Source organism: Molothrus aeneus, chromosome 18, assembly GCF_037042795.1.
Source record: "Molothrus aeneus isolate 106 chromosome 18, BPBGC_Maene_1.0, whole genome shotgun sequence".
Lineage (NCBI taxonomy): Eukaryota > Metazoa > Chordata > Aves > Passeriformes > Icteridae > Molothrus > Molothrus aeneus.
Window position 1 is genome coordinate 5,605,659 of NC_089663.1, and position 17,621 is coordinate 5,623,279.

The following is a 17,621-nucleotide window of genomic DNA, read 5'->3' on the forward strand; positions in this document are numbered from 1 at the left end:
GTGGAATCTCTCCACTGGGTAGCAGTGTTATTAGTGATACTGCTAGTAGGGACGCTACGAGTAGTGGCGCTGGCTATCAGAGATGGTGTCCGTGGTGGAGGACGTGGGGTACCAAACCTCCTCTTCCGCAATGAGCCACGATGGAATCTGGCAACTGCTTCACCCTGGAGCATTCCAGTTGGCATTTCAGAGATCTTACACCGCCTCATACTGCCCAAGTCCCTCTGTGCTCGGCAGGCAGCACCGGGGTTTCGGAAGTTCTGGGTTGTCTCGCTTTTCCCCGACTACGGAAACAGTTTGGGATGATGATGCTTCTAAACTCCTGCCTTGCAGCCGGCGCGGGTCCCGGCCGGGGTGAAGGAAGGAATGAGGGAAGCACCGCGGGTCCCGGGCAGGGTGAAGGAAGGAATGAGGGAAGCACCGCGGGTCCCGGGCAGGGTGAAGGAAGGAATGAGGGAAGCACCGCGGGTCCCGGGCAGGGTGAAGGAAGGAATGAGGGAAGCACCGCGGGTCCCGGGCAGGGTGAAGGAAGGAAGGAATGAAGGAAGGAAGCACCGCGGGTCCCGGGCAGGGTGAAGGAAGGAATGAGGGAAGGAAGCACCGCGGGTCCCGGGCAGGGTGAAGGAAGGAATGAAGGAAGCACCGCGGGTCCCGGGCAGGGTGAAGGAAGGAAGGAATGAAGGAAGGAAGCACCGCGGGTCCCGGGCAGGGTGAAGGAAGGAATGAGGGAAGCACCGCGGGTCCCGGGTAGGGTGAAGGAAGGAAGGAATGAAGGAAGGAAGCACCGCGGGTCCCGGGCAGGGTGAAGGAAGGAATGAGGGAAGCACCGCGGGTCCCGGGCAGGGTGAAGGAAGGAAGGAATGAAGGAAGGAAGCACCGCGGGTCCCGGGCAGGGTGAAGGAAGGAATGAGGGAAGCACCGCGGGTCCCGGGCAGGGTGAAGGAAAGAATGAGGGAAGCACCGCGGGTCCCGGTCGCCGCTGCGGGCGGTGCTGCGCCGGGACAGCGCCAGGGGGCGCCGCCGAGCGCCGCAGCGGGCCCGGCTCTGTGGTGCGGCCGCCATGGGCGCCGAGCGGGAGGCGCGGGCCTGCGCCGCCTTCTACGGCTCACGGGGCCTCGCCCCCACGGTGCTCTCCTGCCTGCGCTGCCTGCGGCACTTCGCGGGGTAAGAGGGCGGGCCCCGGGGAGGGAGCTCCCGGTATCCCCCGGTGGCGGCTGCCTCGGGAAACCCCCGGCGTGTAGCGGCCGTGCATGCCGCGGGCGCGGGTCGGGAGGGAAGAAGGGAGGGTGGGCAGATCGATACCCAGCGATGGTTCGAGCCACGCTCACGGTGCTCCCCTTTCCCGTCCAGCCTGCTCAGCAGCAGCAGGACTGCAGGTTTTAGGATTTTCGTGCCCTTCTGCCCACCAAGGGTTTGCAAGGCGCTGGGCTTTGAGGATTTTGTGTAGCTCCCCCCCTGCCGCCGCCCCTCCGTCCCCGCTCCAGGGCAATGCTGAGCGCACTGGGAGAGAGCAGCACCGCAGGCTGGGGCATCCCAAACCCTGATCCCACTGAGTCGGGGTATTCCCCCACTACAAACTTCACCGAGCCGGGGTATCCTCACCCCTGTCCTTGTCCCGTTCCAGGAGCACTGCCAAGAGATGCAAAGAGAAGCACCTGGAGGAGGCTCTCCAGCTGACACGGGTGCTGAGCGAGGGTCTGCAGGCACTGGGTGAGGCAGAGGCACGACCCCTTCTTCGCTGTGTCCTGGCTTTCCAGATGGAGGCAACCAGCAGCTGCAGCTCCTTCCAGAAACTGGAACAGGTCTGTAAGGCTGGGCTGGCTTTGCCCACTCCTGGCACAGCCCTGGAGCTTTCTGCCATCCTTACCAGCAAAGGGGCTCACAGGTGGTGCAGGCTCCCCCAGTAGCACTTGGCAGTGGTGTCTCCCAGGGATCTGGGCAGAGTAGCTGACCTGGGGTGTCTCTTGGCAGATGGTGACCCAGCTGGCAGTGGGGAAGGAAGCCCTGCTGGCCCAGGAGGTGGACACACTGCTGAGTGGCCTGGCACTGCAGGGAGAGGTGAGAGAACCCCAGCTGTGCAGTGTCACTGGCTTTCGTGGGGACTTGTCTGAAGACCAAGTGTCACAGAGACCTGGTTTGGGCTGCCTCCAGTCCTTCACTTCACTTCCCTTGATTCTGGGGATTTGCCCTTGCTTACAGCTGGCAACAGGTGGCTGCCTATCACACCAGCCCTTTGCTCATCCCTGGGGCAGCTTCTGGCACTGGCAGAACCCTCCTGCCCAAGGCACTGAGCCCCAGCATGTTGTCACAGAGGACAAACTATCCTTCTGTCTCTGCAGGTGCTGTCTCCCGAGGACCTTCAGTCAGGTCAGCCTCTGTTCCTTACCTTCTGGGGTTTTCTCCCAGCTCACACCACGAGGACACAGAACATTTCCTGCCAACCCAAACTGGGTCCTCTGTGCTCATGGGAGGGGAGCAGGGATCAGCCAGATCCGTGTGACCTCTGCAGAGGTCCCAGCAGCATCCAGCTCTGCCCACCCACAGCTGGAAACCAGACAAGCCAAAGCATCCCCTGCATCCCAGCTGCTTCTTACCTCACTCACCAACGCCCTTGGCTGAACTGGGAGCAGGGCAGGCTGCAGGAGGGCTGGGGGCTGATGCTGTCCCCTTGCCCGCAGTGTCCATGTTCCTGGAGGAGAGCAGCCTGGGCCGGCAGCACTGGCAGCAGAACCTGCCCCTGCTGCTGCAGCGCCTGGCCAGCACCCTGCACTGGGTGCTGCAGGGCCAGCCCACCCCTGGCAGCACCTGGGGCTACCTGGTCATCAAGGTAAGAGCCACCGTGGGCAGGGGGGAGGGATCAGTACCTGCAGGGACAGGCTGGGCACTGGCAGCAGTGTCCAGAGGGATGTAACGCATCGAGCTGCTTTGAATGGCCGTTCCTGGGGTTTTGCTGCTTTTTCAGAGGTAAGGAATACTGATCATCCCTGTGGCACCTCCTGCTCCTCCAGGCCTGCCTCCAGGTCTTCCAGGTGCTGCCAAAGGATGTGGCTCCCCTGGCGTGGAGCACATCAGGAAAGAGTGAGACCCTGCAGAGCCTCCTGGGACTGCTGCTGGAGGTGGCTTGGGGGAAGGTGGGTACAGCCCTGGGAGGGGTGGGGCTGCCTGTCCCAAGGAACAGAGCAGTGCTGTCTCTCCCCGGTGCTTTCCCCATTCCTCTCCCCAAGGTGAGCCTGCAGAGACAGCTCAGTGTCTGGCATGTCTGAGGCACCCCATGTAGCTGTTTGCAGGGGCTGGGGTTTAAATGGTGTTTTGAGTTGTGCCTTTGCCTCCCTGTGAGTCCAGGCCCTGAACAAGGACACGAGGCTGCTGGCAGGCACAGCCCTGAGCATGTTGGTGAACACGGCCCCCCAGCCCCAGCATAGGGCCAGTGCAGTGCTGACCCTGTTCCAGCTCCCCATCCGAGGTGTGTGCTCCATCCTGAGCTGAGGAGGGCCTCTGGCAAAGGGTGGCAGGCGTGTCTGGGGACAGAGGCTGGTGCCAGGCTGGACTCTGCTGCTGTGCCTCTCTCAGGGTTTGGGAGCTCCAGCTGTCTCCGGCCACCTCCCATGGATGTGCTGGAATGAGCCATGGCAGTTGCTCTCAGAGCAGCATTTGGGTTTGCCACCTTCCTTCCATCCATTGGAGCCATTTTCCAGCAGGCACTGGAGAGCTGAAATTTGGGGAGCTGGTGGTGGAAGTGCCCCCTGTCCTGGAACCAGATGGGCTGGAGAATCTGGTGCTTACCAGAGGTGTGCTGACGTGCTGCAAGATGGACATCCTCAGCTGCCAGCTGGAGGGCCTCCCCAACAAGGTAGGAGAGCTCAAACCTGGTGGACAGGGCTCAAGGGAGCCCTTGGAGAGGGCTGGCAGCCGCCTGTGCTGCCTGCAGATCCCTGGGGGATGAAGCCAGGCTGCACCCCTCCACACCAGCAGCTCCATGCATCCTGCTGAGCACAGCCAGTTGGCCAAGGAGCTTTTTCCAAAGACGTCCAAGCAGGGATTTCTCTTTCCTGAGGGGCTGGGAAACAAAGTGATGCCAAAGGCCCCTACACAAGCAAAGCAGTGTTCACCCTGTGTTCCCATGGCATGAACTTGGGGCTGTCCCTGCAGAGCACAGCCTCATCTCTGCCCAGCTCTAGCCTCTCCCAGGTCTTCACGGGCTGAGCACTGCCAGGCAGGGAGCAGAGGTGTGCTCTGTGAGAGCAGGAGAACCAGGCAGCACTCTCCTTGCCTGTCTCATGGCAGGGTTTTCTCCCTGGAAATTCTGTGCCTGCCCTCTCCCTGAGCTGCTGTGCCCCTGCAGGCCTGCCTGCTGCTGGATGTGGTCTTTCCTGCTGTGTGTGCCCTGACCAGGGAGCAGAAGGACTGCCACTACTACTGCTTCCAAGGTAGGAGACAGTGACCCTGCCATGAAAGGTTCACTGTGCTTGTGGTGCATGGAGTCCCCGTGTGCTTCATCTTCTCCAGGGAAGATGCTTTTCTGGGTCTTGGTAGCTGTTTTGGAAACTGCTATTAATTTCTGTTCCTGCCCAATGGACACTTGCCCTCTTGGGGTCTTGTGTACCTGACAGGGGAACTGCTGCCCCTGCACACAGGGTCCTTAAGGCCACAGCCTGTGCTGGCCCTGGTGCAGGCGAGTCTGGGGGAGGGCTGCAGCAGAGCTCTCTGTTTTCTGTTTTGGCAGCCTGTGCGCTGTGGCTGCAGCGCCTGCGGGAGGGCCTGGCTGCTCTCTGGCACCTGACGGGGACCCATGTCCTGGCCCAGGACTCTGAGCTCCTCCAGGAGCTCACCCAGCTGCTGTGGAACAACGCAGAGACCCCGGTAAGGACACAGTGCCAAAGGGCACCAAATGTGGCAGCCAGGAACAGCTCTTCCTTCACCTGGCTCAGCTGCTGTCTCTAGCCCATAACACATCTCTGCTGTTCAGCTCCATCAGCCAAATAGACTCCCTTGCCTGTAGCTGCCAGGGCAGGGGCAGGCACACTGCTGGGGTTGTGGCATTTGTCACACACAGGCTCTAAAGGGCCATGTCCCAGTGCTTCACCTGCCACAGGACAGCAAGACATGAGAGGGAGCCCACCCTAACCCCCCTGTTTGTTGTCCTTCTCCCACAGGTGGAAGGTGTGTCTGAGTTCATCCACAGCTCCTTCCGATTGCTCCTGGAGATCTACCACCTGGAATGCCAGCACTTCCAGGACCAGGAGAGACCCCTCTACCAACAGATGCTGCAGAGGGTGGTCTCAATGCCTTGGCAGATCAAAGCAAGATACGTGCCCCTGTGTGCCATCGTCCCCTACATGGGCAGCCAGCAGGTAGGGAAGGCAGGGATTTGGGAGTTTTAGTGCCACCTGGCTCTGCTGCTGAGGTGGCACAGCCTCAGTCCACTGCCTGTCACCTTCTACCCAGTTCAGCTGTGTGGGCAGGGAACCTTCCCACCCAGAGGGGCTATTTTAGCATCCCTGGGGTAGTGAGCTGCATCAGTGCATCCCTGGGGAGTGCCAGTGGCAAGGGAAGCTTTGCCTGTCAGTGCCCACCAGAAGCAGCTTTGAGGTACCGGAGATGCTCAGTGCCAGGGGTGACTTCAGTGTGGCCTGTACCCATCTGTCTTTCCCCCAAATGCAGCTTTCAGCCTGACAGGGAGATGAGGGTCACCTGCCTTTCTCCCAGGTGCTGGATGCCTACCCAGACCTGCCACAGCATCTCCTGAGCTGCCTCTCCACCAACCACCTGTGTCCTGCCGCGGCCGAGGCCTACAAGGTCCTGGTGCGGCAGCAGTGCAGCGAGTGGCGGGATGGGCAGCAGGGCACAGAGGAGGCCCTGGCAGAGCAGTGGGCACTGCGCTGGCTCCCCCTGCTCTCCCAGGGCCTCTGCTCTCCCCTGCCCATCCTGCAGAGCAACAGTGCCAACCACCTCCTCACCTGGACCCTGCGGCAGCTCCCGGCCACCCAGGCACTGCTGGCCGCCCAGTTTGGCGGCCAGGACACGATGTCACTCCGGGCCTGGGTGTCCGTGCTGAAGGCACAGAAGAGTGTGGCAGGGGCCCTGCCGCTGGGGGAGGAGGCTCTGGAGCGGCTCTCCCGCTGCCTGGGCGCCCGTGAGGAGGGCATTCGGCTGGCAGCGCTGGGCCTGCTCTGCTGCAGCCCCAACACCAACCAGCCCCTCTCGGGCACCGAGGTGCGGCTGCTGCGGGAGTTCCTGCCCCTCAACCTCAACTGCGACTCCTCCTCGTTCCGGCAGCTGCTGCAGGCAGCCGTGAGGAAGGCGCTGGTGCGGCTGCGGGACAGCTCGCTGGCCCAGCTGCGGGGGAAGGCGCCGCGGCGCTCCGGGCCAGCAGAGGGAGCAGAGCAGCTCGCCCAGGCAGTAGGTGAGGCGGCCACTGAGCACCTGCACCCCAGCCCTGGGAGATTCACGTGTGGCCCGGCATCCCTTGCTGCCATGCTCTCTGCCCACAGGCTTTGTGGAATGGCTGCTGCAGCTCAGCATCGCCTCACTCAGCCCAGGCTCCAACTACCAGAGGAAGAAGACGGCTCTGCTCCTTCTGGCTGCTGTTTTGGAGACCTGCACAGACACCTGGAGCCCTGACAGGAAGAAAGGCCAGCCACCACGTGAGTACAGGCAAGCTACCTGGAGTATCACCTGTAGCTGTGGGGATACTCCCAGCCAATCCCACCCCACTGCCCCATGTCCTCATCACAGGGACCATGGCCACACTGCTGAGCTATGCCAGGCAGAGAGGCTGCTGGGATTTCTTCTCCCAGCCCAATTTGTTGGCACTGCTGAGCTGCCTGCAGGACAGCACTAACGAGGTGAGCCTCATAAAGCTAAAGGGAGGTGATAAAGATGGCCTCCAGCAGACTTAGAGAAGCCCACCATGGTTCCCATTCTCCCATGTCCCACTTTTCCCCATGTCTTCTCTGTCCTGGCAGATCAGAGACTTGGCCTCGGAGCTGCTTGTCCGCTACTTCCCTACCACATTCCCTGAGCCCATTGCCCAGGCTCTCTTCCAGCTGGCCCAGGACACCCTGGGCAGCCCCCGAGTGCAGGAGGCTGAAGCTGGATCTGTGCTGATGAAGACCATCCTGCAGAAGTATGAGCTCCTGGCATGGCCCTCTCTCTCCCTGTGGTGGCACAGGACCCTCCAAGAGTGTGTTGGCAGCACTGGTGCTTCACCAGTCTGTGGTCATAGATGGGGTTTGCAATAGCCTTGCAGCGGGAAGCTGGGGAGGGCTGAGGTGTCTGCACTGGGGGAGGAAGGAGCTGCGTAGCACAAGATGGGCAGGAAATTCCCTGGTACTCACAGCAGGATCTGCGTGTTGCCCCAGGTCAGACAGTGGCACCATGAAGAGCCTTTCCCTGGAGGCTGAGGCAGCCCTGACACTGCCCAGCCGAGGGCTGTGCTTTGCCCAGCACCTTCTGCACGTGCTGCAGGCCCAGTACAAGGTGGCACGCCAGGACCTGCTGCGGGCAGCAGCCACGGCACCAATGCACGGTACGGCCCCAGCTGGGCAGGGCAGGGAGCAGCTCCTGCAGCAGCTGCCTGGGACCTGGAGCAGCCCAGAATCATGGCAGGACTCTGGCCACAGCTCGTTGCTGGTGCCACATCCTTGCCTTGGTTTCCCTGTTTTGGCACTGCCCCTGCCTTGCACACCCCTCACCCAGGGCCCTGTTGACTCCCCTGCCCCTGAGCCACGTCAGCCGCAGCTCAGGCAGGAGAGGCAGGGCTGTGCTGACAGCACAGTGAGCAGAGGTGGGTGTTCTGCAGGAGCCATCGCAGCCCTGCGCAGGTGCCTGCTCCAGGTGCCAGAGGTGGCCGTCTCCATGCAGGCAGCAGAGTTGGTGCAGAGCTGGCAGGAGCTCCTCACCTGCCTCGTGACCACAGTGAGAGACATCACCTCCCTCCTCCTGAGGGCTCTGCAGAGCCAGCAAGGCCCTGGTGCTGATGAGCAAGGTGAGTGTGTCCCCATGGCGGCAGAACCAGCCCTGGGATCCATCCCTGGGAGCCACTGACTACTCCATCACAGTCGTTCCTGGCCCAGCAGCCCTCCAGCCCCAGGGGAATGCACTTACTTTGGGCTCAGTTCCTCTAGGAGGGGACCATTGTTGGGCTGGGCCTGGCTTTGGGTCTCTTTCTCAACTCCATGGGAGAACAGGAGCATTAGAGGCAAAAGCCTTCCAGGAGCAGTGAGGCACCTGCCAGATAAAAACAGTTGGGAAAGAAGGGGCTGGCAGAGACCTTACAGGCCTTGGGAAGAGCAGTGGGAAAAATGCAGCTGCATTCCTGAGTGGGGCATGTGGCAGGGCAGGAGCCATTGCCATTTGTGTGCATTCTGACAGGGGACTACAGGTCCTCCCAAACCCTAACAGCATCCCCCTCCCACTGCCCTACACCCTGCTCAGACCTGGCTTTTCCTTTTGCAGCTGCTGCCCCATCATTTGCAGAGATGGGGAATGCCATTGGCTCCCTCATCATGTTGGGGAAGGGCCAGGGGCAAGAGGAAGAGGAGAGTGATTCAGTCCTGCTGTCAGAGGAGCACAGCCTGATCCTGACATGCTGCTGGGTGTCAGTGAAGGTAGGGACTCCTCCTTATGGCACTGGGAGAGGGGCAGCCCAGCATGGCACCCATCATCCAGCCTTCTCCAGCTTCACCTCCCCCTGGGGCATTTGCTGGGGATGAACACAGGAGAATTTCTGTCCTTACTTCAGTGCTCTCACAGATGTCCTCACCCCCTTCCAGGAAGGATGCAGCTAGCAGGCTCCCAAAACCAGCCCCCTCCCTGCCCTTATGGAGCCCAGCTTCTTCCCAGACACTGATAGTCCCCTGCTGTGGCACAGCCAGGCTACCTGGCTTGCAGCCCTGCTGCCACCCATCCCAGCTTCTCCTCCTCCCTGCCACACTTGCTGACCTTCCTCTTCTTCCCAGGAGATTGGGCTGCTCCTGGGGGGCCTGGCTGAGCTGCTGCTATCCCCAGCACTGCCTGCTGAAGTGGGGCCCCTCCTGCCACTCCCCACCCTGCAGATGGCCACCAGGGTGTTCCAGGAAATCCTGCTGCGGTGCCGGCACTGGGTAAGGGTGGATCTGGGCCCTTGGCCATCCCTGCAGCCCTGTCCCTGCCCTGGCATGCTGGGGGGGAGGGAGGGCAAGTGCAATGGGGGAGGGTCTGCTGGGGGGCAGGACATGGGGATGGCTAGAAGTCCCCTGGCTGGGATCCCAGTTCCAGACCCCATCACATCACCGCACCATCATGTCTTCTCACTTGCTCTTCCCCTTCACAAAGAGTTTTCTGGGGGCATGGGGGTCTGGTGGGTGCAGCCTTTGGAGTGCTTGTCCTGACACTGCTCTGCCCCAGGGAGCAGTGGAGGGCTGCAGCATGGGCTTCACCAAATTCTGTGCTGCACTGCTGAACCACCCAGATCCGGAGCTGCAGGCCATCCCACGGGCTGTGCTGGAGCAGGTACAGTACTCATGGTGCCTCTTGTTTCCCCAGGGAGCACCAGAGGCATTTTTGCACTCCCTGGGGCAAGCACCCTCCTGGCAGCTGAGATGCTGGGTGCCCTCCTGGCAGGGCAGCTGCAGGTGACAGGTGACAGGTTTCCAGCCACACCTCAGGTGGATTTTGTTTCTCTGTCAGGGCTTGGAAGCACTGTGTGGGCCCCGGAGCAGCTCGATCACACGCCGTGCTGCCGGCTTCCCCATGCTCTTCCTGTGCATCGTCAGCGGGGAGGCCCCGGCGCAGGCACGGCCCCTCCTGACCCACTGCATCCAGACCCTGCTGAGCTTGGCTGCCACGGCACTGCCACAGGACTGGGACCAGACCCTCGACCTCCCACAGGTCAGTGTGGTGCTCCTGGCTGCTGGAGCCCCTTTGGGGACAGGGTGATCTGTGCTGGGTCCCCTGAGCTGTACCAGGTACCCAGTGTGAGACCCTGAGAACTCAGACAGCCCTGGTCACGCTGTCCAGCCTGGCAGCCTGGGAGCTGATGGCCTTTTGGCTCCCCTGTCTTTTCCCACCCTCTTCCCCTGACATGATAGCATGAGCCCTGTCCCCACATGGTGCCCCTGAGCCCCGTGTGCTCTCTCCAGGTGTGTGCCCTCCACGTGCTGCAGACGCTGGTCCGCGGGGCGGGGCTGGGCGGGGCAGTGCTGTGCCATGCCACACCCATGATGGCCCTGGCACTGCGGGGCCTGGGCTCACCCTGCTGGGCCATGAGGAACGCGGCCATCCAGCTCTTCAGTGAGTACTGACATAGACAGAGAGATCCCACAGCCCCCAGGGCTCGGAGCCTGTGTGGCGTGAAGTGCAGGGGGTTGGTAGGGTTGGATGGGACCTGACACTGCCTTCTCTGTCCCTGCAGGTGCCCTCACATCCCGGCTGCTGGGACAGCCATGGAGCCACAGGGATGGCTGCCCATCAGAGGGGCTGAGCCTGCATGCCTTCCTCAGCCAGCACCCAAAGCTGGGTGCTGTGCTGCTTGGAGAGCTCAAGGTGGCCACAGCACCCACATCAGGGGGGCCCCGCCTGCACCCTGCACTCCATGCCGTCCTCACCCTCTTGGCCCAGCTGCAGCCTGGCGCTGACATTGCCGGCAGGTATGGGGGCAGTGGGGATGCTGTGCCTCAGCCAAGGGCTCGTGCGGTCGGAAGGGCTCCCATGGCCCTGGCTCTTGTGAGACTCCAGCCAGAGCATCACCACATGGTGCCCTATTTGCTCCACAGTTCCTCTGCTCCCTTCCTGGAGCCACTGCTGGGGCTGGCAGAGAGCCCCATCTACGCCGTACGAGCGATGGCTGCCAAGGCTCTGGTGCCTGTTGTGGCCCCTCCCCAGCGCTGCAGGCTCCTCCTGCAGCTGGCCCGGCAGCTCCCTGCAGCACCTGGGCAGATCCGCTCGCACAACGCCGTCCACGGGCACCTGCTGCAGATGCAGGCACTGCTGGGCTGTGCCATGGGCACCGGGGGGTGAGTGTTCCACGCTGCCTCCCCAGCTGGAGGAGGCAGTGCCACCCTGTGCGAAACGCAGCCTTTTGGCCACAGAAGTGCCCATCTCAGCGTTTGCCCCGTGGTGAGGCTGTGTCTCCATTCAGGCTGTCGGCCAAGGCGCTGCACCCCGTAGCTCTGCAGCTGGAGGCGCGGGGCTGGCTGCTCACCCCGGCTCAGCGCTGCCCCCTCGTCCGAGCTGCCTTCCTCCAGGTCCTCGCCCTCCTGCCCACATCCTTCAGCCCTGGCTTTGCCCAGTACATCCATGACACCATCAGCAGCGAGCTGGGCAGCCTCCTGCAGGGGGCAAAGTCAGGCTGTGCCGAGCCACAGGTACTGCTTCCTGCCAGGAAAGTCATGGCCGTGTGCCTGACTGGCAGTGAGCCTGGACAGGGGCAGGGGGAGCCATCGCTCCAGGCTGAGCACTGGAAGGAGAATCCTGTTTTTTTCCTGCAGGTGGGCTCAGCCATCCTCCACCAAACCATGGCCCACTTTGTGTGCAGCGAGGCAGCCCGGCTGGCGGACAGCAAGCACATTGCTGCTGTCTGCTCACTCCTCCAGCAGCCCAACCCCGACATCCAGCTTGCCATCCTGAACTGGGTGATTGCTGGGGAGGGAGGATCATGCAAGGAGGTGGAGAACGCTCTTGGGCTGACATTGCTGGTATGATGGGGCTCAAAAGTCACCAAGTAAAGCAGGGGGACCCCAGTGCACCACGCAGATGGGACCCCTGAGATCCCATTGCTGAGAAGTTTGGTGCTCCCCAGGCTGAGGAGTGGGTGCAGGGCACCTGCCTGGTCCTGCAGTGCTAGGACCACTAACCATGTACCTTCTTTCCCATTGTCAACTAGGAGAGCTTGCAGTCGGTGCTGCAAGAGAGAAGGGACGAAGAGTTCCTGAGATTGTACCTTGAGGCTTTGCTGCATCTTTACAGAGATCCCTCGTCATGGTCCCAGGAAGCTTCTAGTAAGCTCCAGGGCTCCTCAAGATCATGTCTGGAGATGCTGCTGCACATGGTGGAGGCTGAGTGTCCTGGGCCTGATCTCCTCTTCCAGGCACTGTGTGCTGCCAGCCTGCTGCTTGCCCACCAGTAGGTCCTTGCTGCTGCTGGGGGGCTGCCCAACTCTTCCAGCAGATTCTTCCTTAGTCCTTACTAGAAACAGAGCCCTGCCTTCCCTCCCATAAATCACACCATTGGACCTGGCTTCTGCAATCTCAGGCCAGCCGGTGACCTTTGGTCCCCTAATGGAGCAGCAAGGTGTGCTTGAATTCGTTCTCCTTCCCTGGCCTTGGCAGGTGCAGGGACGAGGACGCTGTGCTGGTGGAGCGCTGGTGTGCGGCGCTGGAGGAGTGCAGCCGCTCCGCCGGCTCTGAGCTGCTGCGGCTGGCGGCCGCCCGCTCCCTGCAGCTGGCAGGGCCCAGCCTGCTGCAGCCATCCCTGCGTGCTGCCCATCCCTCGCTCGTCCCCGTGGCTCTGAGGTAGGTCACTCAGCCCATCTCTGGGGATGGCTGTGCTTGCAGCACTGCTCCCTGCAGCCCCAGCCCCAGCCTGCTGCAGGTTAATGGACTCTGCAAAAGGTGTCCCCTGCAAAAACTCAAGGGTGTTGAAGAAAACCCCAATCATTCAAAAATCAGTGACACTCAAGAGCTTACAGCCTACAAAAAACCGTGTGGGTGGCATTTTAATACAAGCAGCCAGTCCATTATGAGCACCAGGTGGCATTGCTGAGCCCTCAATCCCCAGCACAGCCCCTGCCTTCCCAAGCTCTTGGGTGGTGGCTATGTCTTTCACAGTCCAGGGAAAAAGTCCCTCAGAGAAGCATTCTGCTGAGGTCTCATCCTCCCCTCCAAGCAGGCCAGGATGCTTTGGGACATGCAGTATGCTTCCTTTCCCTTCTCTTCCCTTTCCTCAGGCTGATAAACATGGCCATTCACCTTCTGCAAGATGAGGAGCGGGAGGTCCGGCATGAGGCCTCAGGTTTCGCCAGCCTCCTGCGGCAGAGCCCAAGGGAGCTGCTCCAAAATGGCTGCATCTTTGTGCAGGACAATGTGGGGCTCCAGAGCCTCCTAGAGCTCCTTCTGGGAGAGTTTGGGGAGCACCCTGAGACCTTCAACTCACTACTTCAACACATCCCCGTCTTAGATGTCAGGAGTGTTGTGGAGGAGCTGGAGGCCAACAAGTGAGTTGCTGGACCTGTGGATTGGCATGAGGGAGTGTGGGGTACCATGGAGCCAGCCCTTGGCTTCACTCACACCTCTGCTTTCCCCCCAGAGCTGCCAGCCTGTACAAAGAGGATGAACCCAATGTTTTTGCAGAGCCAGCTGTCCTGGCACAGCAGCTGCTCCCTGTCCTGGTGCAGCTCCTGGAGAAGGCTCCCCCTGGCAGCCCAGTCCATGCCTCGGCTCTGCAGTGGCTGGAAGCCACAGGCCCCAGTGTGCTGAGGGACCTGCAGTACTGCAAACACTGCTGGAGCCAAGGTATGGTGAGCGTGGAGTGCCTGGGGGCACTCAAACAAGTGTCCTTGTTCCTCAGGCCAGTTCTGCCCAGGGGGACCCTGCCACACTCACAGCTCCTTCCCTGCTCTCGCACAGGTCCTGCTGCCCGCTGGGGGATGAAGGCACTGGGCTGTGCCAAACTCCACACAGCCCTGGCCGTGCTGCTGGTGAGGGCCTGGCTGGTGGCACAGGTGCTGCGGGTGCTGGGGGAAGGTGCCACCACCACGCCAGGCCTGGGCTGTGGCTCCCAGGAGTTGGAGCAGGAGCTGGAGCTGGTACAGGGGCTGCTGGTGCAGCACGGGCTGGCTCCTGTGCCAAAGCAGGACAATGCACCAGGAGAGCTGGCACCACTGTTGGGGACTGACAGCTCCAGGCATGCAGCAGTGTGACATGAAATCCTGCAGCCATCGCCCTCCATTTCCTGGATGCTCTCTCTGACCAGCAGCCAGGCCTGCAGGTTTGGTGGTGTAACTCAGGGGACCCCACTCACAGTGTGGGACACACTCACTTTTGTTCCCAGTTTCTAACTCTGCAGCTGAGGACTCCAGTGCAGCATTGCCTTGGCCCATGTCCATGGCTTCCTTGCCCTCAACTCTGGCTTGCAGGAGGGGACCTGTGCTCCAGAACTCTCACACCCCGTCATGCTCAACTCCCACCACCTGTTTTTTTAACCAGCACTTTGGTCCTTGGCCGACCTGGGCTTTTATCCCAAATAAAGAGGCCAAGAACATTCCCAGTGTTGAAGCCTTTTAATTCCCCTGCCCAGGAGGGTGGTGTGAGAGCAGGCTGCAGGAGCCAAACAAGTCTGGGGCAGCAAACAGACAGCAGCCACAGGCTGCAGTGGAGCAAGATCCAGCCCTGGCATGGCACATCCTCCTACCACAGGCTGTGGTAGGACCACCCAGCCCAGCCTCACTCCTTCCAGTGGGGGCTGCTGAGCCCCACAGCTGGAACTGGCCCCGGCACCATCGCCTGTGTGCAGACTTTGGGTGTCTGTTTAATTCCTCTCTGCAAAGCCCAGCAGGGCTGAACTGCCCTGCATGGCTCACCTGAGACTGCAGTGAGTGAGCTCAGACAAGGGGAGGGATGCTGCCTCCATCCTCACGTTGCTTGCCAGTTGCAGCTTGTAAAGTATGATATCATGGCTGAGCGTGACACTGTCACACCATGTCACTGCCACATTGTCTTCTCACCCAGACTTAACCTCATCATGCTATTCTTCTACCATTAATCACCACACTTCAGCAATTCCCTTATTTTTAGTCTTTATAAGAAGGGTTTTTCAATTCTTCAGCAAAATATCTAATGGAAAATGGAGCTGGCACCAAGGGTGAACAGCAAACCTGCATGAGAGTAAAATTATGAAAGACACCACATTTTTATTTAATTCCTCACCTCCCCAGCAAGGAGTGGTGCCATGAGGAGGCTCAGCTCACCTTCCCAGGGGGATCCTACACGAAGATGAGAGCTGGGGGGGAGCAGACACAGCCCTCCTGCAGGCCCTCCTGCACCCACGAGCCCTGGCACCCCACCACAGAAGCAGCCACCCAAAATGTCCTGGAAGGGAAAATCAGTGAGAAGTAGCGTGAGCCATTAACAAATACAATTTTTAAAAATCATATATAGTTTTATATATGGGTTTATATTACATATATAATAATGGCAGTCAGGCTAGATAATCATTGTCTGTCCCTTCCAACAGATATTCTATTCTATTTAAATATGCTTAATTTTATATTATAATTTCTGTTTATAGGACGTATTATTGATTCATTTAATAATATGATGGTATACTATAACATTGTGGCATATTTTAACATAATTACAGCCTTGTATACAAATATTATAATTAGAATATAAAAGGAGAATGCCTTAGAGACAGGGAGAGATGTTCCAGGAGAGATCCCACGGTGGGGATGGCACAGATTAGCACCTACCTGGCTCCTTGCAGGCCGCGTCCGGTGCAGTGGGGACGGCGGTGGGGCAGATTCCCCCGGCATTCCACACAGACCTGCTGGTCCCGCTGCAGCCGGCGGCTCCAGGCGCGCCCGCGGCACGGGGGCCCCACCTGGGTCAGGCGGAAATAGCCGCAGGAGCTGGGGAGGGGGGAGCTGGGGAGGGGGAACGTGGGAGGAGAAAAGAGGGAAAATGGTGGTCGGAAGGTAGGGCAGAGGTTGGCGTGGGTTGTTGATGGATTGAGGTATAAAGGGGATGTGGGTTTGGGGGGTGGCAGAGGGGGTTCGGTTGGGGAGGTGGGAAGTTTGATGGCTCTGGGGGGGTGCAGAGGGATCCTAGTTTGGAGGGCGGGAAGGATGGTGTTTCTGTGGGGCATGCAGAGGGACATGGTTTTGTATGGGGGTGCAACGGAGCCGTGGTTTGGGGCAGGGAGAAAAGCAATGGCTGGGGGAACCAAAAAGGCCCTGGGTCTGAGGGTGCAAAGAGGCCATGACTGCAGGGGGTAGAGGAGGAGTCCCGGCTTTGGGGACGGGGTTACAGAGGGGCCCCGACCCCACACGCACCCAGAGGGCTCCTCCGGCAGTGGCAGCCCAGCTCTTCGCCAGGGATCTCTGAAGTCCTGGCTCAAGGGGTTGGGGAGAATCTTGGCTACCTCTGGCAGAAGAGCAGCTGTGAGGGGCACGGGGATGATTAAAGACACCCCGGGAGGGCAGCACACGGAGACAGCAGGCAGGAGGGCAGGAGGGCAGCAGGCAGCCCCGTTACCTTGGGCCGTGCCGCAGGTCGGGTGCTGCCCCAGGCAGCCGCGGCGCTGCTTGAGGTCCGGACAGGGATCCCCGCCGTGCCGGGGCGGCACCGTGACCTGGCGGCTGCGGGCCCTGCTGCCAACCCCGCACGGGGAGCTGCACCCGCTCCACGGCCCCCAGGGCCCCACGGCACAGCCCACCGCTGCCAGGGACCGAGGAGAGGCAAAAGAAAGAGTTTCAGTGTCATGAACAACGGAAAGAGCAGAGCAGGGGAGACGCAGCACAGGGGATGGGGAGAGGGGAGGAAGGGCAAGGGCCAGAGTGATCCCAGCAGCCCCTCTCCCCTGACCCCTGCCAGTGCAGGGCTTTGTGAGCTGCTTCCGCAGGACTTTATCGCTGTGTGCATCGCGCTGAGCTGGGACCCTGCTAATCTCCGCGGAGATTAGGAAGGGCTGACTGCTGCAATTGTCCAGGGAGCCGTGGCCGGTGCCTGCCTACCCAGATTTAGGTCCCCGGGGCAGGCTGGTTCTGCACTCCCCAAGCACATGAGCCCTGTTTGGCCCCCTCAGTGCAGCCCCCGGTTCCCCTGTCCCTGTGCAAGGCACTGCCTGTAACAGTAGCAGAGGTGACACCGGGTCTTGTCCTGCCGGGTCCCACACTGACCGCTGAGACTTGCAGTGACAGCACCACCATCAGCTGCAGAGCAGAGGCCACCCCTTCGAGCTCTCTCATTGCACTGGGGCCAGCCAGACATTCAGTGTGGCAAAAAGGGGACAACTGGGACATTGCTACAAATCCAGCCCAGCCAGCATCCCCAGACACATCCTGTTATCACTCAAAGTACGGGGCTAACAGGTGCCAGCAAACACTCGCCGCCGAGCACGGCAGCACAGGCCGGTGTCCCCAGCCGCGGTCCGGCCGGTGCCATCCATCCCCTCGGGCACTCACCGGCACGGTGGCACGAGGTGAGGTAGTCCTGGCAGCAGTCTCCGGTCCGCTGGCAGTACGAGTCGCAGTAGCAGCGAGCCCGGCGGGCGCCGGGGGCCCAGCAGGCGTTGTTCCTGCCGGGGCAGCAGCGGTGCCGGCAGCTGCCCGTGGCTCCCAGCAGGCAGCCGGTGGCCAGCAGCCAGCCCGCCCAGAGCAGCGGGCCCCGCATGGCACCGGCAGCCTGCGAGCCCCGCGGGACGATGGCTCTGCCCCGCTCCAGCCGACACTGGGTGAGCGAGGGCTGTGCGGGTGGGAGCTCCGGCCGTGCCGCACCGCCCCCGGGCTGGGCGGGGGGACAAAGCCCGTTCCCTTCTGCTCCACCGCCCCTCGCTCCATGGCAGGGCAAGGACTTCATACAATTAAGCAGGGTTGTTAATAAAGCACCGTGCATGAGACAACACAACCCTGATGCCTCCCAGATGCC

General features: G+C 61.1%; 2 protein-coding genes across 2 annotated transcripts; one reads left to right on the forward strand and one right to left on the reverse strand.

Moving 5' to 3' along the window:
- Window positions 1–1,060: 1,060 nt before the first annotated feature.
- LOC136564419 (tRNA (32-2'-O)-methyltransferase regulator THADA-like) lies at window positions 1,061–14,238 on the forward strand. Its single transcript, XM_066562366.1, has 31 exons — window positions 1,061–1,164; window positions 1,625–1,802; window positions 1,972–2,058; window positions 2,340–2,367; window positions 2,679–2,827; window positions 3,009–3,131; window positions 3,343–3,463; window positions 3,696–3,850; window positions 4,343–4,427; window positions 4,724–4,860; window positions 5,154–5,351; window positions 5,707–6,403; window positions 6,492–6,644; window positions 6,736–6,845; window positions 6,966–7,126; window positions 7,362–7,528; window positions 7,802–7,987; window positions 8,458–8,609; window positions 8,961–9,104; window positions 9,388–9,492; window positions 9,670–9,870; window positions 10,122–10,272; window positions 10,394–10,628; window positions 10,755–10,994; window positions 11,120–11,345; window positions 11,469–11,675; window positions 11,864–12,102; window positions 12,309–12,491; window positions 12,926–13,192; window positions 13,285–13,490; window positions 13,605–14,238. The coding sequence occupies exons 1-31, from the start codon at window positions 1,061–1,063 to the stop codon at window positions 13,895–13,897; spliced, it is 5,688 nt and encodes a 1,895-aa protein (XP_066418463.1). The 3' UTR covers window positions 13,898–14,238.
- On the reverse strand, window positions 13,917–17,366 carry LOC136564420 (somatomedin-B and thrombospondin type-1 domain-containing protein-like). Its single transcript, XM_066562367.1, has 5 exons — window positions 17,159–17,366; window positions 16,230–16,412; window positions 16,028–16,133; window positions 15,446–15,619; window positions 13,917–15,065 (listed from the first exon to the last, which is right to left on the reverse strand). The coding sequence occupies exons 1-5, from the start codon at window positions 17,364–17,366 to the stop codon at window positions 14,960–14,962; spliced, it is 777 nt and encodes a 258-aa protein (XP_066418464.1). The 3' UTR covers window positions 13,917–14,959.
- Between the last annotated feature and the right edge of the window lie 255 nt (window positions 17,367–17,621).

Coding starts and splice junctions, on each gene's coding strand:
- LOC136564420 (XM_066562367.1), bottom strand. CDS start 17,366: ATGCGGGGCCCGCTGCTCTGGGCGGGCTGGCTGCTGGCCACCGGCTGC. Junction 16,413..17,158: donor CACCTCGTGCCACCGTGCCG/GTGAGTGCCCGA, acceptor GGTCCCTGGCAG/CGGTGGGCTGTGCCGTGGGG. Junction 15,620..16,027: donor CTGCCGGAGGAGCCCTCTGG/GTGCGTGTGGGG, acceptor CCCCCTCCCCAG/CTCCCCCCTCCCCAGCTCCT.
- LOC136564419 (XM_066562366.1), top strand. CDS start 1,061: ATGGGCGCCGAGCGGGAGGCGCGGGCCTGCGCCGCCTTCTACGGCTCA. Junction 1,165..1,624: donor TGCCTGCGGCACTTCGCGGG/GTAAGAGGGCGG, acceptor GTCCCGTTCCAG/GAGCACTGCCAAGAGATGCA. Junction 9,871..10,121: donor AGACCCTCGACCTCCCACAG/GTCAGTGTGGTG, acceptor TGCTCTCTCCAG/GTGTGTGCCCTCCACGTGCT.